Source organism: Bos indicus x Bos taurus, unplaced genomic scaffold (genome assembly GCF_003369695.1).
Source record: "Bos indicus x Bos taurus breed Angus x Brahman F1 hybrid unplaced genomic scaffold, Bos_hybrid_MaternalHap_v2.0 SuperScaffold_100147, whole genome shotgun sequence".
Taxonomy (NCBI): domain Eukaryota; kingdom Metazoa; phylum Chordata; class Mammalia; order Artiodactyla; family Bovidae; genus Bos; species Bos indicus x Bos taurus.
Window position 1 is genome coordinate 325,594 of NW_020867070.1, and position 25,003 is coordinate 350,596.

A 25,003-nucleotide genomic window follows, 5' to 3' on the forward strand; every position below is an offset into this window, starting at 1 on the left:
AATTGTATTAGTTTTGCCAAATATCAAAATGATTCTTCAATAGAAATCCAATAGGTAAGTCAGACATGAAGTTTCTCAGTGAATATGTCTTGTTAACACATTCAGTGCCTGATTACATTTTCATAGTTGAAAATGGAAGATATGCTTGGAAGAAAATCACTGTGTGTGTTTATTCATTTTCTACAAAAAGTTTCATTGATAATTTTTCCTACCAGAGAAAATCTGAATATAGGAGCATATAAGCTTTTATTCCAATTTATGTGTGTCTGTAAAGATAAATTAATGTTTACTTTGCAGGATGATTTAGGAGTCTATATAGTTATGTGGCATATGAAACACTCAAAATATGATGCAAATGTGTTGAAATATTTTTGACTAGTTTTTGAAATGTTGGCTGTATTACATAGTGTTACACTAACTAGGAAGGACCTTTTTCCAGGAGCATCTCTACAGAAGACAGGTTGTGTATTTCTTTCTTTCTTGGCCCATCCATTTCTGGGACCACAGAGCTCTGGCATGTACTCATATTTTGCATTTTACCTAAATATAATGAAAAATTAATTAAAATACAAGGTCACTGAAATGTTAACATCCTCTTCAATAAAATCAACTTTCTAGTTTTACAGTAGACTTTTGACTACATTTAAGAATCTTGTGGTATCTAGCAGGTGGATCTTCAGTATTAAGTAAGAGTGTCCCTGAAGGGTTCCCTGTGGTTGCTTCTTCCACCCTCAGGCCTTTGACCTGTCTTGCTTCAGAAGGTGGCCTCCTGACCCGTGTTCCTATGAAGAGTTAGTTCATCAGTGTACATGTCCACTCTGTTCAGTTGGTTAGACTTGTGCTGAGACCCAGGGTGGCTTTATTTTTTGCAGGTGATGATTGACAGGACCTGTTGAGGCAGGGATGAGGGCTGGAGGAGGGAGGATAGGAATAGCCTCAGCCTGGTCATCAACTAGCTGTGTGACTAAGGATAAAGCAGGTAGATACTACTGGGCAGGCAAATCTCAAAGCAGGATGTTGTCATGGTTGTAAGTATGGACTCTGGAGCCAACTACCTGGGTTCAGTCCTGGTGCAAGTTACTAAAGTAATAGCCAGTTACAGTTATGTTAATATTTACATGCTAGTTATTTAATTTCTCTGTCTTGATTTTCTTATCTATAAAATAAGAACACTATTCATGCACATACCAATATCTTGATTTCCGTGGGCATTAGGCAGGTTAATACAGTCACAGCACTTAGCACACAGGCAGTGCCTAATGAACCTTAGTGAGGATGACGACACGGTGTTTGGGAACTTCCTCTTCTATGAAATAGGAATAACCGCTGCCCTTCCTGTTTCACAAGACTGTTGTGAGGATTAAAGAAGACTGTTGAGGGCAGGATCTTGTGTAGATTTATTCAGCACATGTTGTTTGGTTCAGGCACAGTGTGGAGCACAGGACAGTAAACTACAGAGGCCCACACAGATCTCATTATGAAGCTGGAGTGAGGAGGTGATTGGAGGAGTCCATGCTATTATGGCTATGAAGCTGCTCTACTTTGCCTGTTAATGTGAAAACAACAGTTGTAAATCTGGGAGCATCAAGTGGAACTGAATTTCTGTTATCATGGCCACTGTGTGCTCATGACCATGATTAACCAAGCTCTTGATGACCTGTAGGCTTCTCCAGATGCTGATGTATTTATTATTCAAGGATTTGAAACCAAGTTTAAACAGCCTCAGGTGGCTCAGAGGTTAAAGCGTCTGCCTGGGATGAGGGAGACCTGGGTTCGATCCCTGGGTTGGGAAGATCCCCTGGAGAAGGAAATGGCAATCCACTCCAGTACTCTTGCCTGGAGAATCCCATGGAGGGAGGAGCCTGGTAGGCTACAGTCCATGGGGTCGCAAAGAGTCGGACATGACTGAGCGTGTGTTTAAACGCTCAGTTTAAACCTTTAAACCTTTAAGGTCACTAATCCTAGAGTAGCAAGAATACCAGTATGTGTCTTGTCTCTCCCTACTGTGTCTATTATCAGAACTTCATTCCTTCAAGAAAATAGAAGTCCAAATAAGTACTGAAAAGATAGGCCCAAAGTTTAGGGGCATTAATTTTTACTCTTTTAGCAGTATATTAACTCAAACTCTTCCCTGTGTTTATTTTCAAAAGTAGAATTTATAATAAATGGTTTATGGCGGTCTTTGTTTCTGGTATGGTATGAAGAGAAAACCACATATAGCGGTGTTACTTGTTACTGAATTCAAGCTCACTCTGCTTACCTCACAACGCCAATAAGTCGTACAGATGACATGTTAAGGCAAAGAATAACAACTTTATCAGGAAACTTGGCAGACTGAGAAGATGGCAGACTAATTTCTCAAAATAACGGTCTTATTGGGGTCTGGATGCCAGGTTCTTTTGTAGAACATAGAGGAGAGGAGGTGAGAAAGTAATGTCAAAAGGACATTTATCTTGCAAAATAGGAGGGGATTTATTTATGTGGAAATTTTTCTTTTCTGCAGCCATTCACAGGTGGTGAGGGTCAGATCATATCCCTGGGAGCTGAAAAAAGGTACTTTAACATTCAGGCAGAAGGGCAGAGTTCCCTGACAAAAGCTATGAATAGCAACATTAACATCAAAGGAACAGATCCAACATGGCCTCAAAATTGGCTCTTCCCTGTTATATAGTTCTTTTGATGGGCACCTGCACTATCTGGGGCTAGTATCCTGTGCTTTCTCATCCTGAGTCTTCTCAGGGAGCACCACCCTTGAAGGTGAGGCTGCCAAGTCCCAATGGTTGCAGCATCCTTTGTTTCCTGATGTGGCAGGTGGCATTTTTAGTGCACATCAGATATTTACTAGGAATTATCATTCTCTAATCCTGCAGTCTTTAGGATATACTTATTGTGTACTCTGAGAAGGGACATAAAATCGATGATAACTGATTCTTAGTCATTTAGTAATATTCCTGTTTTCCTGCCTACATTCCTCTGGTCTTCTTAGATGCTTATTCAGAAGTCTATGCTTATCATACCTTGTACACCTCTGAAAATAATGATTTATTACCCCAGTAGTAAACTCACAACTTAGAAATGGCCAGAATCTGCAATTTCCCAAAATGTGAGGTGCTGTGAGCCATCTGGAAGGGAAAAGACTACAGAGTGTTTATAAATACGTTTATTTAGAGAGTATTACTTGGCAAAATTAATCTTGATAGCTAAAGCAAAATTGGTATAACAATTAGGATTAATTGCTGCATTAATTGTTGCATTGACTGTTGCATACTTAGGTATTTGCAACTATTTATTTACCAATTTAGCATTTGGAATGAGTCTCAGATGGGATGGATCTAAAGGGATGGAAGGGAACATTCTGAAATCCACCAACCCTTTTTGATACTGCCACAAGATTCCCCCATTCTTTTAAAAATCAGGGCTCAATTTCAACTCCCTTCCCACTGCCATTTGGTGGTATTTTTGTTTTTCTTTACTTCTCATCCTATTTTCTCTTTCTTTTTACCACTGACATGGGCTTATATCATATGAATTTGTAATACATTAAATTTATTGCTGTTTAATCACTGAATAGTGTCTGTCTGACTCTTTTGCAGTCCCATAGACTGTATCCTGCAGGGCTCCTCTGTCCATGGGTTTCCCAAGCAAGAACACCAGAGTAAGTTGCCATTTCCTTCTCCAGGGGATCTTCCCAAGCCAGGGATTGAATCCACGTCTCTTATGTCTCCTGCCTTGGCAGGTGGATTCTTTACCACTGAGCAACTAGGGAAGTGCAAATATTTAATACATGTACTTTATTTTTAAAAAAGATTTATTTATTGTTGGTTGCACTGGGTCTTTGTTGCTGTGCATGTACTTTCTCTAGTTACAGTAAGCAAGGGCTACACTTCACTGCAGTGTGTGGGCTTCTCATTGAGGTGGCTTCTCTTGCTGGTGGAGGTCAGACTCTAAACGTATGGGCTTCAATAGTTGTGGCACACAGGCTCAGTAGCTCTGTGGCGTGTGGCCTCTTTCCAGACCAGGAATCGAACCCATGTCCCCTGCACTGGGGACACTATACCACCAGGAAAGTCCCTAATTACATGTACTTCAAAATTATCATTTTCATCTGTTCATAAATTCTTTTACTTCAATCTGAGGAAGTGAGTAATTTCTCATATCCTGTTCTTGTAGGAAGAATTTTAAATCGTTTCTCCAAAGACATTGAGCATATGGATGACTTACTGCCTGTGATATTTCAAGATTTCATCCAGGTAATGTACCAGTCCTGTCAGAGTTCTCACAGGGAGTAGAAGAGAGCCTGTTTCTCAGGGACTTTTCATAGGATTAGAGAGTGGGCTTTTCAGCCTGGCAGTGTGTCCTGTTATTTTCAGCAAAGGCTGTGTTTATGAGAAAAAGGTGCAGTTGTGATTCAGAGGCTGAGTTCACAGGAGGAACACCTGGGGCAGGAGTGGCTACACAGTCACGTCAAGGTTGGTCCAAAGCAGCAACTGCTGGGTAAGTGATTCTCCCTCTGTCTTCCAGTTATCTCAATTCCTTTTTTTGTGAGCACATTTCATAATATAGAAATAATCATGTCTCATGGAAAGATAGCCTAGGTTAACTAAATTATGCATTGTATTGGGCTTTCCAGGTGGCTCAGTGGTAAAGAATTCACCTGCCAATGCAGGAGATGTAAAAGATATGGATTCGATTCCTGAGTTGGGAAGATGCGTTGGAGAAGGGATTGGCAAACTACTTGAGTTTTCATGCCCAGAAAATTCTATGGAAAGAGGAGCCTGGTGGGCTACAGTCCATGGAACTGAAAAGAGTCAGACACAACTGAGCATGAGCATGATGCATTGTATTCCCAGAGGACAAATATTTACTGCACCATTTTATTTGGATAAAGCCAGATATGGTTATTTACAAAGAAAAGATTGGTAAAAATATGGTGAAAATAATATTTTAATAAGGACAACATTGTTTGGTCACTAAGTTGTGTCCAGCTCTTTCATGGCCCCATAGATTGCAGTCCACCAGGCTCCTCTATCCTTGGGATTTCTCAGGCAAGAACACTAGAGTGGGTTGCCATTTCCTTCTCCAGGGGATCTTCCCAACCCAGGGATTGAATCCACATCTCTTGAGTCTCCTGCATTGGCAGGCAGATTCTTTACCACTGAGCAACTAGAGAAGTCAGACAAGGACAATTCAGTTCAGTTTAGTCGCTCAGTCATATACCACTCTTTGTGACTCATGGGCTGCAAAACGCCAGGCTTCCCTCTTCATCACCAACTCCTGGATCTTGCTCAAACTCATGTCCATTGAGTCAGTGATGCCATTCAACTGTCTCATTTTCTGTTGTCCCTGTCTCCTCCTGCCTTCAGTCTTTTACAGCATCAGGGTCTTATCCAATGAGTCAGTTCTTCACATCAAGTGGCCAAAGTATTGGAGTTTCAGCTTTAGCATCAGTCCTTCCAATGAATATTCAGGACTGATTTCCTTTAGGAATCACTGGTTTGATCTTCTTGCTGTTCAAGGAACTCTTAAGAGTCTTCTCCAACACCACAGTTCAAAAGCATAAATTCTTTGGCACTCAGCTTTCCTTATGGTCCAATTCTCACAAACATACATGACTACTGGAAAAACCATAGCTTTGCCTAGACAGACCTTTGTCAGCAAAGTAATGTCTTTGGTTTTTAATATGCTGTCTTGTTTCTTCTAAGAAGCAAGCATCTTTTAATTTCAGGGCTGCAGTCACTATCTTCAGTGATTTTGGAGCCCCCCAAAATTGTCTGTCACTGTTTCCATTGTCTCCCCATCTGTTTGTCATGAAGTGATGGGACTAGATGCCATGGTCTTAGTTTTCTGAATGCTGAGTTTTAAGCCAACTTTTTCACTTTCCTCTTTCACTTTTGTCAAGAGGCTCTTCACATTCTGCCATAAGGATGATGTCATCTGTGTATCTGAGGTTACTGATATTTGTTCCAGCAATCTTGATTCCAGGTTGTGCTTCACCCAGTCCAGTATTTCCCATGGTGTACTCTGCATATAAGTTAAATAATCAGGGTGACAATATACAGCCTTGACATAATCCTTTCCCACTTTGGAACCAGTCTGTTGTTCTATGTCCAGTTCTAACTATTGCTTCTTGACCTGGATACAGATTTCTCAGGAGTCAGGTAAGGTGGCCTGGTTTTCCCATCTCTTTAAGAATTTTCCAGTTTGTTGGGATCTGCATGAAGGCTTTGGCATAGTCAATAAAGCAGAAGTAGATGTTTTTCTGGAATTCTGTTGCTTTTTCAATGAGCCAACGGATGTTGTCAATTTGATCTCTGGTTCCTCTACCTTTTTGAAATCCAGCTTAAACATCTGGAAGTTCATGGTTCATGGTCTGTTGAAGCCTGACTTGGATAATTTTGAGCATTACTTTGCTGGTGTGTGAGATGAGTGCAAGTGTGCTTTAGTTTGAATATTCTTTGGCATTGCCCTTCTTTGGGATTGGAATGAAAACTGACCTTTTCCAGTCCTGTGGCCACTGCTGAGTTTTCCAAATTTGCTGGCATATTGAGTGCAGGACTTTTGCAGCATCATCTTTTAGGATTTGAAATAGCTCAACCAGAATCCCATCACCTTCACTAGCTTTGTTCATAGTGATGCTTCCTAAGGCCCACTTGACTTCACATTCCAGGATGTCTGGCTCTATGTGAGTGATCACACCATTGCTGTTATCTGGGTCATGAATATCTTTTTAATATAGTTCTTCTATGTATTCTTGCCACTTCTTCTTAATATCTTCTGCTTCTGTTAGGTACATAATTTCTGTCCTTTATTGAGCCCATCTTTGCATGAAATGTTCCCTTAGTATCTCTAATTTTCTTGAAGAGATCTCTAGATCAAAGTCATCTCAGAAAATGTCTTTTGTTTTTGTAGGCAGATTTTCTTTTCATAAGTTGGTTGCTTTGTCTTAAGTTGTCTTAAAAAAGAGAGAGAGAGAGAGTCCTATAGGAATATCTTTTATTCAGCCTCTGTCTGTGAACTTGAGGTTCTAATGAATGATGTTGGGTCATCTCAGCTCTCATCCCCACATTCAGTATTTTTGCTCATGGAATGTCTTTTTTTTTTTCTGTTATTTATTTCTGTCTACTTTTCAGTGATTAAGCCTTGGGGAATTTACTTTTTCTTTCCAAGTGTTAATTTTGGAAATGAAATGCATGTATCAAAAGCTGCACATAGAAATGCAGCAATGAACATTTGCCTGCAGACACCACAGCCTGTGGGCAAGGATTCCACAATTACCAATAAGAACTAAGCTGAGACTCAGAGGCAGAGAACTTATTGAAAAGATGTTTATCTTTCTATCTCTTCTTCAAACTTCTTTTATAAATGTGCCCTGTTGGATTTAGCTACACAATTTATCCCCAGAAACAATTTTTCCCTAAAATCAGTGTCACGTTTTGACAGTGATTGTGAATTACTTTGAAACGGTCTTGTGAAAGGTTCTGTTTCTTTGCTACAGCAAGCTGGGCCAAGGTTGTTTTTCTGCCGTGTGCTTAGCATCTGGTTAGTTAGTCATCATAAGCAGAATTCGTCACATAGTTTTGGATGGCATATAGAAGAACAGGGATAGATGCCACCTGATTTCAGCAGGAAATATTCTCATTAAAGAGAAGAGAAAAGTTTAGTCTAGCTGATTTCCAGTCCTTCATATACCACTTGAAATTCAATTATCTTGAAGTTTGGTGGAGGTGTCCTGTAGTTCCTTGGAATTAAGAGTCTGTTCTTTGAGAGAGAGACCTGGGATGAACATGGAGTCTGAGTATTTTTCACTGAACAAATAGCTAAATTTATGAAGATGGGTAAGATTGCCAAGAGAGAGGGAAGTATTTCAGGAGCGAAAATCAGAAGCTTAGGGAAGCCCTGATATTCAGAGAGAAAGCAGAGAGAGAAGGGAAGTACAGAAGACACAAAATGAACAGCTTCCAAGGAAGAGAGGAGAAGATATGGTAGAGACCCAAGGAAGGACAGGTCTGTTCAGTGCAAATGAGAAGGTGAGTCCACAGAAACCTGTTGGTTGATTTGGAATCAGGAGACATATGGTGATCTGAGGAGCAGGTTTCAGGTGGGAGGAGTTAGAGAGCAAAGGGCTGCAAATCCAGGAGGCGTGCAGGGAGTTGAGGTGAAGACAGACCAGAAGGAGTTTGAATGAATCAGAGGCCCATCTGGAATGTAGGGTCTGAAGAGGTGGTGTTGGGTGTTTTGAGATTTTGGTTTCTGGGAGGGGAGTATGGTTGGTGATTTTTCCCTCTCTTCCATCCTTCCCTTCAACAAGAAAAAATTGAGGTCAAGAGGTACAAGGGAAAGTCAGGCATGACGTCCTCCCCTCATGGGTCTCCTCCAGTCCCCCAGGGAAGGAAGACATCCAGAGATTCACCCCTTGATGGCGTTGGAATCCTAATTGTGAGAGCTCTGTGGAGGAAGGTCTGAAAGGCAAACTGGATGTGGAGGCTGGAGACAGATAGGAAGCCTGCCCAGGAGGTGGCGGAGCTTCTAGGAGGTGACCCTTGATCCCAGATGAGAGGGAAAGGCCTCTGTGGATGGTGGGACAGAAGATGCTGCTGGAAGCAGAGTTCCGGTGTGGGACCCAGTCTTTCTTTTTATCCCCAGCTGAGAGGCGGGAAGGAAGGGGCGGGAAGGGGATTTTTCAATTTGTTTTAAAGGACATAGTTCATGCCAAGTGTTTTCAAACTCATTTTTGATGATTCTGCTTATCCTTGGTGTATTTGATAAACCTTGGAAGATTCTTGATCATTTTTATTTTTATTACTTCTAAAGAGTCTATTTCATATATTTTTCCTCATTTAATTCCTTCTCTTTCCCTTAAAAGATATCTCAGATAATTTATTTAATATTTTTTAATAGTGATGCTAAGTGTAGTTAATGAAAACCCTGGGTTCTGAGTGGTGGGTCTACACTTCAGGACAGAACATGTACTCAGACCATGTCACTGAGGCCACATCCCAACAGAAGGCAATCATGGGTTTGTGCACCATCCTGTACACTGACTCTTACAGATACCAGATATGTTGCCTGTTCAGTCACATTATAGTTGTTGGGCAAATTGGAGCTGTTCACCATTTCAAAAAGGATGAAGGAAAGCAGCATAAAAAACCCAATTTATGTAGTGTGATTCTACCTGATAATCACTTATGATGTCAACAGCTTTAAAGTACAGTGGTGTGGGAAGCCCTGCAGTCTCCCTTTCCAAGCTTGAATCCCAGCTCTTCCTCTTCCTGTCTCTGCCCTACAAAGCCAGTCTCCTCTCAGTAGCACAGAGAAAATAATACCAACTCCATAAATGTTGGGAAGATAAAATGAAGTTGTTTTAATACTATTCTTTGCATAACATCTAAGTGCATGTTGAACACTAAGTAATGGGTAGCTATTTTTAAAACACCATATGTGTTTTTAAGTGAGAAAAGTTGTCTGATGACACTGGCATTATGCTGCATTAAAGTGATCGTCAGACAGTTTCCAAGCCCATCAATATCATCTCAAGAGTTTGTATTATAGAGATTCTAGGTTTGTAATTCTTGAAAATCTTAATGGACACTTTCTTTTGTAGACTCATGGAATAAAAATCAGTTGTTTTCAAAACTGACTATTGGGCCCTAAATATTTCAGATTAATGTTATTTTCATACAGTTTTCCAAAGTCCCAAATAACACTGAGTAAAAATCTCAATTATGTACAGTTCTTATCATTGAAATCATCACCTCCTAGAAGTCTTCCTACTAGTAAAACAAGTGAAAATGAAAGTAAGATATGGAAGTTAGATTTAGACATTATAATTATCCTTCAATTAAAAATAAATAGATTAAAAATTCCCCAAAATAATTTATTAAATTAAAAAAAATAGGACCGCTTTGAGTATGAGAAGTTGAACACAGCTGCCCTCAGCAAAATGCTATAATTTATTGAGGAAAACTGAATTGCAAAACCTTTCTTCCTCACACAACCCTCATTCAGGAATAGAAAACAATAGCAACAACAAAAAAGAATCAACAACTTGGCTGAGCTTAAATAACTGACTGTTCATGTCCTTTCCCCCTTCATGGATCACAGCCTCGTTGTGGTGAAGGGCTTGTGTAACTCAATGAAGCTGTGTGCCATGTCATGCAGGGCCAACTAAGATGGACAGGTCATAGTGGAGAGTTCTGACAAAACGTGGCCCACTGAAAGATGAAATGACAAACCACTCCAGTATTCTTGTGATGAGAACCCCATGATTAGTATGAAAAGGCAAAAAGATATGATACCAGAAGATGAGCCCTCCAGGTTGGAAGGTGTCCAGTATGCTACTGGGGAAGAGTGGAGGGCAATTACTAATAGCTCCAGAAAAAATGAAGCACCTGGGCTGAAAAAGAAATGATGCTCAGTTATAGATGTGTCTGTTGGTGAAAACAAAGTCCAATGCTGTAAAGAACAATATTGCATAGGAACCTGGAGTTTTAGGTCCATGAATCAAGGTAAATTGGATGTGGTCAAGCAGGAGGATGGCAAGAGTGAACATCAACATCTTAGGAATCAATGAACTAAAATGGAAGGGAATGGACAAATTTCATTCAGATGACCATTGTATCTATTTCTGTGGGCAAGAATCCCTTAAAAGAAATGGAGTAGCTCTCATAGTCAGCAAGAAAGTCTGAAATGCAGTACTTGGGTGCAAACTCAAAAACGACAGAATGGGGAACACATGTACACCCATGGCAGATTCATGTCAATGTATGGCAAAACCAATACAATATTGTAAAGTAAAAATAAAAAGTAAAAAACAACAGAATGATCTTGTTTCACTTCCAAGGCAAACCATTCAACATTATAGTAATCCAGGTCTATGTCCCAACTACTGATGCCAAAGATGCTGAAGTTGACTGGTTCTATAAAGACCTACAAAACCTTCTAGAACTAATGCCAAAGAAAGATATCCTTTTCATTATAGGGAATTGGAATGCAAAGGTAGGAAATTAAGAGATATCTGGAGTAACAGGCAAGTTTGGCCTTTAGAGTACAAAATGAAGTAGGGCAAAGGCTAACAAAGTTTTGTCAAGAAAACACACTGATCATAGCAAACACACTCTTCCAGCAACACAAGGGATGATTCTACACATGGACATCACAAAATGTGCATGGAAATCACAAAATGATCAATACCAAAATCAGATCGATTATGTCCTTTTCAGCCAAAGATGGAGAAACTCTATACAGTTAGCAAAAACAAGACCTGGAACTGACCGTGGCTCTGATCATCAGCTTCTTATTGCAAAATTCAGGCTTAAACTAAAGAAAGTTGGGAAAACCAATAGGCCATTCATGTTTGACCTAAATCAAATCCCTTATGGTTATACAATAGAGATGACAAATAGATTAAAGGGATTAGATCTGGTAGACAGAGTGCCTGTAAAACTACAGACAGAACACACTGCTCCTGTTGCTGCTCAGTTGCCAAGTTTGTTTGACTCTTTGTGACCCCGTGGACTATAGGCCTCCAGGCTCCTCTATCCATGGTAATTTTCCAGGCAAAAATATGGAGTGGGTTACTGTTTCCTTCTCCAGAGGATACTCCCAATACAATGATAAAACCCACATCTCCAGCATTGGCAGGCAGATTCTTTACAACTGAGCTGCCAGGGAAGCCCAGCAAGCGCTTTTAGGATCTTTTAATGATCAGTCTGCTCTCTGAACTGAGCGGGCTGTTATTCCCCAATTAGCTTGGAATCTAGAAACTAATGGTTCCCTCATGGGAGACAACAGATACAACTGCAAGAAACCCAACAGAATTAGAAAATGCAGACAGAAGGTGAAATATGTAACAGAGGAGTTTATTTAGATATTAATTTTTAGAATGTGAAGTTTATCTCTATATGTGATACAGTATCAGACAGAAATTAAAAGAAAAGGCTTGGGGTCATAATGACTGAGTTACTTACATCTGGGCAAATCGATAAGCCTCTTTGAGTATGAGTTTCCTGCTTTGTAAATGGAGAGGATAATCCCTCCTCATATTGATGTAAGGATGAGATTATACAAAGCCTGTGAAATACTTGAGATTGGGACTCATGGCAAGGCTTATAAAATACCATCTGCAATTGATATTTGAGATCATGGGGTAGCCATCACTTCTTTGCTTGTTGGCTAGATTTAGAGAATTGTGGAACTTCTGTGTTATGAGAAAACTTGTCATGGCCTCTAGCAATAGAGCAATGTCTTATTTTTCAATTTTTTTGTTTGGATAGGCTTTTAAACAAGACTATTAACATTTTCACAGGAAATATTTTCTTTTATTTGCTGCTTTTTTATATATTTCATTTACAATTCATTTAGATGCTAGTGTGGCATCTAAACAGCTGCTCACAGTGTAGTATCCATTCAGAGGAAGAAAGGTACTCATGGGACTTCCTTCCATAGGTGGTATGACATGTCCTCTGCCTTAGTCATCCTGACATTCTAACCAGGCTGCTTGCTTCCACCAAGAATGCCAACCTGGAGTGGACACAGTTGAATTTCCTGAGATTCACAAGTTTACAAAACCTAGATTTTGTACTTCCATTGGTATTATATGCCAGTTCATGGTGCATGAAATAGAAAAATGTCAAATTATTCTTCTCTTTGGACTATATTGAATAATCTGGTTTGGTTTTGTTGATTCAGAGGTCCATCACTTTTTCCCTTAGTCTCCCATAAATACTTAGAAGTGTCAAAACAGTAAGTCTTCACTAAGAAAAAGGATAAAGAAAGAGAAAGAAGATATGGAATAAGAAAAGAAACATCTCTTTTTTTAAAAAAAAAAAGTTAAAAAAGGAAAGAAACATCTCAAAAAATGTTACTGCAATGTCTCTAAGTTTATCAATCTTTGGAAGGCCTAGAGTGGGGAGGATAATACAGAGAGGACAAAAATTGTCATAGGCATGAAGTTTATTGGTCATATTATTTTAAAAGTGCATCTTCAAACAAAATAGACCTCTGATACGGTTTTCACTGTGACCAAAGAAAAGCCACAGTCACTTTGGTATATGTGACATCATCACCACATCTAGGAAAAGTAGCACCTGCTCTGATATGTCTCTAGGTAATACTAAGCTGTTCTAGTGTTAGAATGAGTGGTCTGTTAGGGCTAAACTTCATGAAATTAATATTTTGGGGGCTCATAAATCTATGAATACCTCATCCCTCCTCCCCTGGCTGCTGGCATGCAGACCACACTGGAGGGTGGTGATGATGGAGTTAGAGTTTCTGTTTGTTATGAGTGAACTGTCTAGCACTTTAGTTCATTATCTCATTTAATTCCTACCACCATCCTTTTATGTTGTTGGTATGTCCCAGATTTTACTAAGATTGAGAGTGGGCGTAGAGTCTTACCATCCCTGTTAATAATATTCAGGAAGGTTTGTCCTAAACCCTGTCTCAGCACAATACTAGGCTAGTGGAATTTCCCCTGTAGGTATAGGCTGTCATTCTCTACAAACTAAAGAATTTTTCTGGATTGTGAAAAATCACCATTTTCTTTCAAGTTGAAGATTTCATCTAAGAATTTTAAAATATTTTTTCATGTGGATTCATAGCCTTTGGGTAGAATTTCCCAAATGGTGTGTGCTCCAAATGGGAAATATATAAAAATAATGATTCTCCTTATTTGGGGGCATCAGGACTTGAGTCACTTGCTTCTAAGTCATATGCTTCTTTCTATATACATCATTGTCTCTGTGCCTGTGAGACAGAGGTACAGAAGCACTGGCTATGGTGATGTGGTCCATCAGATGGGCCTGAAGTCCAACCAGATGGGGGGAATTGTGTGTAGCTTGAATTGAATTTTTTGGAATTCTTGAGAATGTAGGAGAAAGAAATGAAGTTGGGTTCAAGAAGGGATGTGTATTGCACACCAGAATCTTTTGTTTCCTTCTTCAAATGATTTTTGCTTAGATACTATTTTCATCTGCCAACTTCTATAAAGGGTTTGAGATAGCTGGCATTAAAGATTCACAGATGTGTATACATATAACTGTAAACCCATACACTGTTTATAAATATATAATATTCAATCCACAATGAGGGTAGCTATAGTATTACCTATAAGTAGGTGCCAGAGACATCCTCTTCGAATTGCTTCAGAATTTAGGGGAATGAAACCTGAAGGACGTGACCTAGCTTTGGAGTTTCTGAGAGCTTTAATAATGAGTCTTCACTGGGTACCTAAGGAAAATGCATTGGCTCAGTTCCTGTGAAGCCCTTCACTTTGATTTTACCTCTACTTCCCAGGTTATCTGCCAGGCTGAGTTTAGTCTTAAAAGGCCCTCACCTGGGGAGAGCTGAATTATTGAAACTGATAAATGTTGTCCATCAAATTATGTGAGTCTGCTAAAAAACTGTAATTATTGATGTTTTAGCAGGTTTTGCTTTTGATAACCAACAATGGCAAATCAAGTGACTTAAGACCAGACACAGAAGGAGCTGGCAGGACCCCTCCCCATGACCGTGAATGTTGTAGCAGATAGAATGCATATTTAATGAAGGGGCTGTAAGCAGTTGTTCATCTGTAGGTCTAATAGGAGAGTGGTCAGTCAGGCCTATCTTTCTCCACTTATGACTGGAATGTATTGCTTCATAATCCCATCCTCTTCACTCTTTGTTTTATTTTGATACCACGGCAGGTGTGGGAGAAACAGGAAAAGCACATGGGTCTCCATCCAGATAATAGGGTTTGGTTCCCAGGGGCTCCTGGACACAGAGTCACAGTTCTGGACATTTCTTCCTCCTTCCAGGCTCCTCCTTCCTGCCACTGTGGCTCTAGGATTCCCTGAGTACAAAGTGCTCCTGTCTCTCTCCTTGACCTGCAGCCCTTCCTGGAAAAAGTCAGGACAACCACTTACCCTCCCATCTTTATGTCATATCTGTAAATGAAAATGAAGTTCTTACATTTCTCATTCACAAGATAGGTATGAAGATCCTCCGAGAAAACTCAATCTGGAAGAGCTGTGAAATGATACATGTCTCTATGGTACAAACATTACCATGCTAACCCATTCTTCAGATATGCATCTGGGCCAGCAGCCCTGGGTGACAAGGTGGGGAGGCCCTGGCTAGTGAGCATGGGATCCAGGTGCTGGTGCTGAGAAGACACAGAGCAACCAGTGTTAACACAGACAGGCATCTCAACCTCATCCCAGCTCCTTTTTGGTCAAAAGTACCATCAATTCTAGTTACTGCCTGCAAGTTATTCTTGTCAATCTTTCTATTTGTGAAAGTGAAAGTGAAAGTCACTCAGTTGTGTCCAACTCTGCGAATTCTCCAGGCCAGAATACTAGAGTGGGTAGCTGTTCCCTTTTCCAGGGTCTGTTTGTTAAATCAGCCTGTAAAATTCATCCTAAGTCTCCTAAAATTGTCTAAAAATGTTCCTGAATTCTTCACCATGTTTCCCCAGCAGTCTGCCTTGTGCAGATCACCATGAATTTGTATCCACCTGAGAGCCTAAACTTTGGAGGCCTTGGACCAGACTGAATCTGCACATCCCCACCACCCCACCCCACTGTCACAGCAAGCAGACACTAAGTGTTGATTGCATTCTTAAAAGTAAGGGTATCGTACTTCTCCTGATAAAGATGGATGCTTAAATCAGCGCCAGTCAATGATTTTGTTTTCTATTCTACTGTCTGTCTTTTTTTGACCAAGATCATTTCCCAAGATAAAATCATCTCACAGGATAATGTGACGATTAAGAGAATGTTCATGGAACTCTTAGTGCAGTGTCTTACATACAGTAAATACCTGGTAAATGGGATCTGCTGTTGTTATAATCATTAGCCTTTGAAAAGGGCATTTTAAATACTTAGTATAAAGATAGAAAGATGGCTGTATGTTGGGGGCAAGCTTGAATATGTCATAAAGGCTCATGACATGAGCTTTCCAGCTTCGTGACTTAGGTTTTTCAGTCTCCATCAAGTTGCTTTTCCTCATTTTCTTTGTCCTCCCGTAGTATTTCTTAAGGACTTCACGAGATGTGAAACTCCTGGAATGTACAAGTGAGTACCGGGGCTCTCAGATTTGGATGACAGTTCAGGCTGGCTTCCATTTATGCCATAATTAACCAGACCCCTGAAATCATGAAGACTCTGTTTTCTGGAATTTCTCACAAGTCAACATTAGGTAATTGAATGTTATGGCCACTGTGAGTCAGTGTGGTCCTTAAGGCAAATAGAGCAGGTGGCAGGTCAGCTGTGGCTTTGCGTTTTAGCACAAGGGGGATGAATGTGAGCACCATGGTACAGGGACCATTTTTGTCTTGTTCATGACATATTTCTTCACACAGAGTATCCACTCTATAAATACTTTTCTTAAAAATATTTTATCCTGTTGGAACTAATGTAGAAAGAAAATAGACATTGTTTCTCCTCCTGAAGTTACCAGAAATGACAATGAAAAGAAAAGATTAGGAAAAGGAAAGAAGACTTTAGGAAATATGTCAGAAGTGATATTTTTGAAAAATACATTTTTTTCACATGTTTAAGTAAGTTGCAGTTGTTAAGTGTATTGAAAAATACATGTTAGTCTCTCAGTTGTGTCTGACTCTTTGTGACCCCATGGACTGTAGCCCACCAGGCTTCTCTGACCATGGAATTCTCCAGGAAAAAATACTGGAGTGGGTAGACATTCCCTTCTCCAGAGGATCTTCCCGACCCAGGGATTGAAGCTACGTTTCCTGCATTGCAGGTGGAGTATTTACTGTCTGATCCACCACGGAATCCCTGCTGGAAAGACATGCCCTGTTATTTGCAGGTTTGCTCTTTATCATTACTAGTATTTGACACCACACTGTTTTTTGGTCCCCCTTTCTCAAAGCCATTCATATAAGTGATGCTGGAAAGAATCCCTTAGGAGGACACAAGAGGGGGATCTGTCAGTCCTGTGAACTGTAGGGTTACGTGTGTCTGTGACTGTGGGCTGACACCATGACTGTGACATAGTTGCTTCAGGACAGCGAGCTCAGTGCTTGTGGGAAAAGTGATACTTTGGGCAACACAGCACCAGAGCCTTAACATCCCCTCTCCCCCTGTACTAGCTAATTTCTTTGCAGACCCTCCAGTTCACTCATCCTGGTATTCTGCTCAGCCCTAAATGGGATATAAGAGAAACAGGATGGCTTTTCATGGGTCCAGATTTCCCCAGCCTGTAACTCTTGGGCATGAGGTGAGGTAGGTGATGGGTATTTGGTTCCCTGGTGTTCAAGGCTGAGATGACACCTGGTTTCTAAAGTCGATCCTGACCTCCATCCCTGCTGGAGAGAATCAGCTACACTTGGATCTCCTGACAGGGAAGCAGATGAGGGAGGCCACGCAGGAGAGTTCATTCCAGGACTCTCCCTGGGGGAACAGGCACGTCTGCTTCCTACTCAGAAGTCTTGTCTGTGATGAGTAGTGTTGATGTCACAACATTTGCTATGAAACAAGAGCCTGGTTCTAGTGAGTTTTCTGTGCTCTCTGGAGCTGGACTCTTGCCATCCTTCTGACAGGGTGGTGGGGCCTGGAATACCCCTGCAGCATCCCTGTGAGCACCCTTCTTCCAGACTGAGTTCTGGGGGTGGGTTGGGACACCTGCTGGGCTGAAGAAAAGGCCTGAACACAGTCACTTGCCTTTATTATTTGGAGCATGAGCTCCATCTGAGTTTATGTTGCTCTTATAAGCAAAACATTACAGGAAGCTAAAAAGTTAGTCACGAGAGTGAAGAGAGAGAGAGCAGTGTGGATGCGGGAGTGAGAACACAGGTACTTAACTGGATGAACAAAGGCATGACCGAGTCACTTTCAGCTCTTTGCCTGAACAAAGGACAAAGGGAAAGTGTTAGATCATGTCGCGGATAAGAGATCCAGCAGGGCAGTTATGAAGGCATCCATCAGGTTCCCGGAGCAGAAGTCAGGACCATTCAAAGGCTCCTCATCTGCTGGGTCCTGTGGGCACAAGGCCAGTGCAGTGCTGGGTGCTCCGTGACCCGCACAGAGGCTCCTGGAGCAGGTGCAGGGGGAGGCCCAGGATGGGGGAAGCGGCAGACTGTCTACTCCCCTTACTCGTCTCGCCCTGTCCTGGGTCTGGGTCTGCTCCAGGGTGGGGGATGTACTGACTCTATCCCACCCTCTAGGCTACTCATCTGAGGTGGAGATGGCACACAGATAGCTCATTAAAATTCAGTGTGGTGAGGACTCTAATGAGGAATTAAATTTTAGAATGTTATGGATTCAAAAATTAGTTAACAATGAAAAAGAAAAAAATATATCCATTTGAAGCATTTGGATGGATTTAGAGAATAATATTTTTTTTTAAAGTCAGAGAAAGACAAATATGGTATCACGTATTCATGGAATCTAAAAATAATACAAATGAATCTGTACACAAAATAGAAAATAGACTCAGAGATATAGAAAACAAACTTAACAAAGGGAATTAGGAGGGAAGGAGGAACAAAGTAGAAATATGGGATTAATGGACATACTATTATTTGTCAAACAAATATTTATGCAATAAGGATTTACTGTAGAGCACAGGAAAGTTTATTCAGCATCTCGTAATAACCTGTACTGGAATATAATCAGAAAAAAATAACTGAATAACTATACTATATAACTGAAACTAACACATTATTGTAAATCAACTATACTTTAATAAATTTTTTAAAAGTTGTGAATAATTTCCACCTGGAGAGATGCCAGAGAGGGGAGGCGTGTTTGAGAGGACCTTGATGAAAGAACCAGTAAAGAATTTCTTTATCTAAATCTAGCTGTGAATGAATTTGGTCAAACATAGTTTCAAAGAGAATCTTTCATTCCCAGGTCATTAAAGTGAAGCCTGATGTGAACAGGAGTGAGGGTCACATAGAGGATTCCCTTTGGCAGGACGTGTGACCACAGAGCCCAGGAGGCAGTGGTTTCCTCGCATCCAGCCTCACTGACTGTCTCTCTTGTGTGTCTGTCTCTGCTTCCCCAGCTCGGAGCCCGGTATTTTCTCACTTAGCATCTTCTCTGCGGGGACTCTGGACCATCCGGACATACAAAGCTGAAAAGAGCTTTCAGGAGCTGTTCGACGCATATCAGGATTTGCACTCAGGTCTGTAAGTTTCTGGAAATAATTTCAGATTGGATGTGCTGCCTTCTGAGGCCTGACTTCCATCTCAGGTGGCCCAGTAGGCCAGCACCTCTCTGTCACCTGCATGTCCCCCTCTGCACACCTGCCTCCCCCATCCCTTTCTCTCAGCATCCCCTCTATGCTCTCCTCTTTCCCATCACCCCCTGCTTTTCTCCCCTGACTGGCTTGCATTGTCCTTCCATCACTGTGCCCTGTGGACTTCTGTCTCTTTAGGGCAGGACTCAGTAAAATTTTGTTTTTTGCAAAGGTCCAGATAGAAAATATTGTAGGCTTTGTGTGCTATACTGTCTGCTGCAACTACTTACCTTGGCTGTTGTAGCACAAAGACAAGCAAAGATAATACATCAGCAAAAGGCTATTTCTAATAAAATTTTCTTTTCAGAACCAGGTGGTCGCTATTCTTGTCCCCCAGTCTGTAGTTTGTCAACTCTTTTCAGAGCATGGAGGGTAGCAGATGTGATTGACGAAACTGATTTCCTGATTTGCCACCCACTTGATTGTACTTTGTATCGGTGAAGTTGTTTTTCCTAGGTAGAAAATACAGAATTTCCTCTAAGTCTATAAAATCCTATCACACTGTGCAATCATTATAGTATTTTGAAGACAAGTGGCATTTTGAAAGCCACATGCAGATTCTGTTTGCTGATGGTTATATAGACATTGGCTCCTAAGAATAAACACTGCAGGGCCCTGTGGTGAGTGCAAAAGGTGCTGGAAACAGTGTGAGCTGTGCTCTCTGCTGTCAGAGAGCTGGAAGCAGTCAACATGTAAAAGGATGATCTTCATGCTGAGGCCCAGCACTGCAGAAAATGCACCAATGACACGATTTTCCATCTTCTTTCTTGTGATCGTATTTCTGTTGATAACCTGTGGGTTGACATTTTCTTTTATTATTTTTTTAAATAAATTTATTTTACTTGGAGACTAATTACTTTACAATATTGACATTTTCAATGCTTGCTTCCTGGACTGATTCCTGTGTGTCTCATACCTTGTCTTGGGTTAGAACCTAGTTTTCTGGAATCTTCAGGTTCCTTGAGTGTGTGACTCTGCTGTCCTACCTTGTATAAAATCTTCTGTACCTCAACTGAGGAAACGCTCTCCCTTATTAGAAGCAGCTAACATGGTTTTTCTGTTTATATATTATGTTTATTACGGTTCACAAATCCAGAGGCTTGGTTCCTGCTTTTGACAACATCCCGATGGCTCGCTGTGTATCTGGATGTCATCTGTGCCATCTTTGTCACTGTTGTTTCCTTTGGGGCCCTGATTCTGGTAGAAAGTAAGTAAATATGTGAATATTTGTAGTATGTTTACAGTTTATAGCTTTGTAGTTATTAAACTCTTGCCATCTTGTCTAATATATACTAAACACTAATAAAATTAAAGTGTTTGCAGCATGTGACTCCATCGTGTGGTCCATGTGAAGTCATTTGTGTCCTGATGAGAAATTTCATCTTTTTCTCCATTTACCTTTTATTTACAATAGGTCCTTGTTGAGAGCTCTTTAAAATTTTTTTGATTGGTGTATGGTTGATTTATTTATTTAATTATTTTATAAAGCATCAAGAATTTATTAGAAGAACATACAGCATATGGCTAACAGTTATCTCTTAGGAGTGGAAGGCTGGCAGAATTTCACTTTCATTCTTTTTTTTTTTTAATTTTATTTTATTTTTAAACTTTACAATATTGTATTGGTTCTGCCATATATTGAAATGAATCTGCCACAGGCATACACGTGTTCCCCATGCTGAACCCTCCTCCCTCCTCCCTCCCCCCTCCCCATACCATCCCTCTGGGTTGTCCCAGTGCACCAGCCCCAAGCATCCAGTATCGTGCATTGAACCTGGACTGGCGACTCGTTTCATATATGATATTATACACATTTCAATGCCATTCTCCCAAATCATCTCACCTTCTCCCTCTCCCACAGAGTCCAAAAGACTGTTCTATACATCAGTGTCTCTTTTGCTGTCACGTATACAGGGTTATTGTTACCATCTTTCTAAATTCCATATATATACGATAGTATACTGTATTGTTGTTTTTCTCTCTGGCTTACTTCACTCTGTATAATAGGCTCCAGTTTCATCCACCTCATTAGAACTGATTCAAATGTATTCTTTTTAATGGCTGAGTAATACTCCATTGTGTATATGTACCATGACTTTCTTATCCATTCATCTGCTGATGGACATCTAGGTTGCTTCCATGTCCTGGCTATTATAAACAGTGCTGCGATGAACATTGGGGTACACGTGTCTCTTTCCCTTCGGGTTTCCTCAGTGTGTATGCCCAGCAGTGGGATTGCTGGATCATAAGGCAGTTCTATTTCCAGTTTTTTAAGGAATCTCCACACTGTTCTCCATAGTGACTGTACTAGTTTGCATTCCCACCAACAGTGTAAGAGGGTTCCCTTTTTTCCACATCCTCTCCAGCATTTATTACTTGTAGACTTTTGGATCGCAGCCATTCTGACTGGCATGAAATGGTATCTCATAGTGGTTTTGATTTGCATTTCTCTGATAATGAGTGATGTTGAGCATCTTTTCATGTGTTTGTTAGCCATCTGTATGTCTTCTTTGGAGAAATGTCTATTTAGTTCTTTGGCCTATTTTTTGATTGGGTCATTTATTTTTCTGAAATTGAGCTGCAGGAGTTGCTTGTATATTTTTGAGATTAGTTGTTTGTCAGTTGCTTCATTTGCTATTGTTTTCTCCCATTCTGAAGGCTGTCTTTTCACCTTGCTTATAGTTTCCTTTGATGTGCAGAAGCTTTTAAGTTTAATTAGGTCCCATTTGTTTATTTTTACTTTTATTTCCAATATTCTGGGAGGTGGGTCATAGAGGATCCTGCTGTGATGTATGTCAGAGAGTGTTTTGCCTATGTTCTCCTCTAGGAGTTTTATAGTTTCTGGTCTTATGTTTAGATCTTTAATCCATTTTGAGTTTATTTTTGTGTATGGTGTTAGGAAGTGTTCTAGTTTCATTCTTTTACAAGTGGTTGACCAGTTTTCCCAGCACCGCTTGTTAAAGAGATTGTCTTTAATCTATTGTATATTCTTGCCTCCTTTGTCAAAGATAAGGTGTCCATATGTGCATGGATTTATCTCTGGGCTTTCTATTTTGTTCCATTGATCAATATTTCTGTCTTTGTGCCAGTACCATACTGTCTTGATGACTGTGGCTTTGTAGTAGAGCCTGAAGTCAGGCAGGTTGATTCCTCCAGTTCCATTCTTCTTTCTCAAGATAGCTTTGGCTATTGGAGGTTTTTTTGTATTTCCATACAAATTGTGAAATTATTTGTTCTAGCTCTGTGAAGAATACCGTTGGTAGCTTGATAAGGATTGCATTAAATCTATAAATTGCTTTGGGTAGTATACTCATTTTCACTATATTGATTCTTCCAATCCATGAACATGGTATATTTCTCCATCTATTAGTGTCCTCTTTGATTTCTTTCACCAGTGTTTTATAGTTTTCTATATATAGGTCTTTAGTTTCTTTAGGTAGATATATTCCTAAGTATTATATTCTTTTCATTGCAATGGTGAATGGAATTGTTTCCTTAATTTCTCTATCTGTGTTCTCATTATTAGTGTATAGGAATGCAAGGGATTTCTGTATGTTGATTTTATATCCTGGGACTTTACTATAATCATTGATTAGTTCTAGTAATTTTCTGGTGGAGTCTTTAGGGTTTTCTGTGTAGAGGATCATGTCAGCGTATGGTTGATTTATGATGTTGTGTTAGCTTCCGGTGTACAGCCAAGTGAATCTGTTATATGTATATCCACTTTTTTAAATATTCTTTTTCCATACCCCATGGACATTGGGGTGCATGTATCTTTTTTTTTAGTAATTTGCAAGTTAATTAATATTTCAAATCAATTGTCCTTTAGAAAAGAATTTCTATTTTGGACTTTCAGAATCTTTAAGAGCAAAGACCAGATTTGAAAGTGGCTGCAGCCGACCTGTGGTGTCTTGGGCCCCTGCTTTAGCTGGCTCAGACCATTCTTTTAAGTTTTATTGGTTTACACAGTTGTCTTAGTTTATGGTGTATAGCAAAATGAATCTGAAATATGTATACATATATACACTCCTTTTTTTGAATCTTTTCCTATATAGGTCATTACAGAGTTCCCTGTACTTTACATTTGTTTCTTATTAGTTATCTCTTTTAATATTTTATCAGAGAAGGCAATGGCACCCCACTCCAGTACTCTTGCCTGGAAAATCCCATGGACGGAGGAGTCTGGTAGGCTGCAGTCCATGGGGTCGCAAAGAGTCGGGCACGACTGTGCGACTTCACTTTCACTTTTCACTTTCATACATTGGAGAAGGAAATGGCAACCCGCTCCAGTGTTCTTTTCTGGAGAATCCCAAGGACGGTGGAGCCTGATGGGCTGCCATCTATAAGGTCGCACAGAGTTGGACACAACTGAAACCACTTAGCAGCAGCAGCAGCAGCAGTCTGTATGTGTCAATCCCAGTCTTTCAATTTATCCCTCCCTTCTATTACCCCTAGTAAACATAAGTTTATTTTCTACATCAGTGACTCTATTTCTGTTTTGTAGATAAGTTCATGTGTTGCATTTTGTTAGAATTCATGTATAAGCAATATCATATTTATGTTTCTCTGTCTGACATACTTCACTTATTATGAAAGTCTCTAGGTCTATCCATGTTGTTGCAAATGGCATTATTTTGCCCTTTGTTATGGCTGGATAATAATTCATTGTATATATGATACCACACATCTTCCTTACTGCTCTGTTGATGGACATTCAGGTTGCTTCCATGTCCTGGCTATTGTGAATAGAGCTTCAGTGAACATTAGGGTGCATGTACCTTTTGGAATTATGGTTTTCTCTGGATGGATACCCAGGAATGGGCTTGCTGGATCATGTGGTAGCTCTGGTTTTAGTGTTTAAAGGAACTTCCATATCATTCTCCATAGTGACTGTACCAGTTTACATTCCCAGCAACAGGGTAGGAGCATTTCTTCACATCCTCTCCAGCATTTATTGTTTGTAGACTGTTTGATGGTGGTCATACTGACTAGTGTGAGGTGAGAGATGTTGATCATCTTTTCATGTGCTTTTTGGTCATCTGTAGGTCTTCATTGGAGAGTGTCTGTTTTAATCTTCTGCCCATTTTTTGATTGGGATTTTTTTTTTTTTTATATTGAACTGCATGAACTGTTTGTGTGTTTCAAAGAGTAATCCCTTGTCAGTCACTTTGTTTGCAAATATTTTTCCCCATTCTGAAGGTTGTCTTTTCAGTATTTTTTATGGTGTTCTTTGCTGTACAAAATCTTTTAAGCCTAGTTAGGTCTCATTAGTTTATCTTTTATTTTCATTACTCTAGAAGGTTGATCAAAAAAGATCTTGCTGCAATTTATGTCAGAGAAAATTCTCCCTGTGTTTTCATCTAAGAGTTATATATTGTCTGGTGTTGCGTATATGTCTATAATTCATTTTGAGTTTATTTTTGTGTATGATGTTAGGGGGTGTTTTAATTTTATTCTTTTACACATAGCTGTCCAATTTTCCCAGCACTGCTTATTGAAAAGACTGTCTTTTCTCTGCTGTATATTCTTGCTTCCTTTGTCATAGGTGACCTTAGGTGCATGGGTTTATCTCTGGACTTTCCATCTTGTTCCATTGATCTATATTTCTGTTTTTTTGTGTGTGTGTGTGTGTGTGTGTGCCAGTAGCATATTGTTTCAGTTACTGTAGCTTTGCAGTATAGTCTGAAGACAAGGAGCCTGATTCTACCCAGCTTCAAGTTTCTACTTTGTTTTTCTCAAGATTGCTTTGGCTTTTCATGGTATT

At 40.0% G+C, this 25,003-nt stretch overlaps 1 protein-coding gene across 1 annotated transcript in view; it reads left to right on the top strand.

The window, feature by feature from the left end:
• The window catches only part of LOC113888455 (multidrug resistance-associated protein 4-like), a 161,846-nt gene that overhangs the window by 77,389 nt on the left and 59,454 nt on the right, over nt 1–25,003 (top strand). Inside the window, 5 exon segments of the mRNA XM_027535578.1 lie at nt 32–54; nt 4,171–4,250; nt 15,941–16,052; nt 19,006–19,125; nt 20,336–20,446. Coding sequence (XP_027391379.1) covers nt 32–54; nt 4,171–4,250; nt 15,941–16,052; nt 19,006–19,125; nt 20,336–20,446 — 446 coding nt within the window.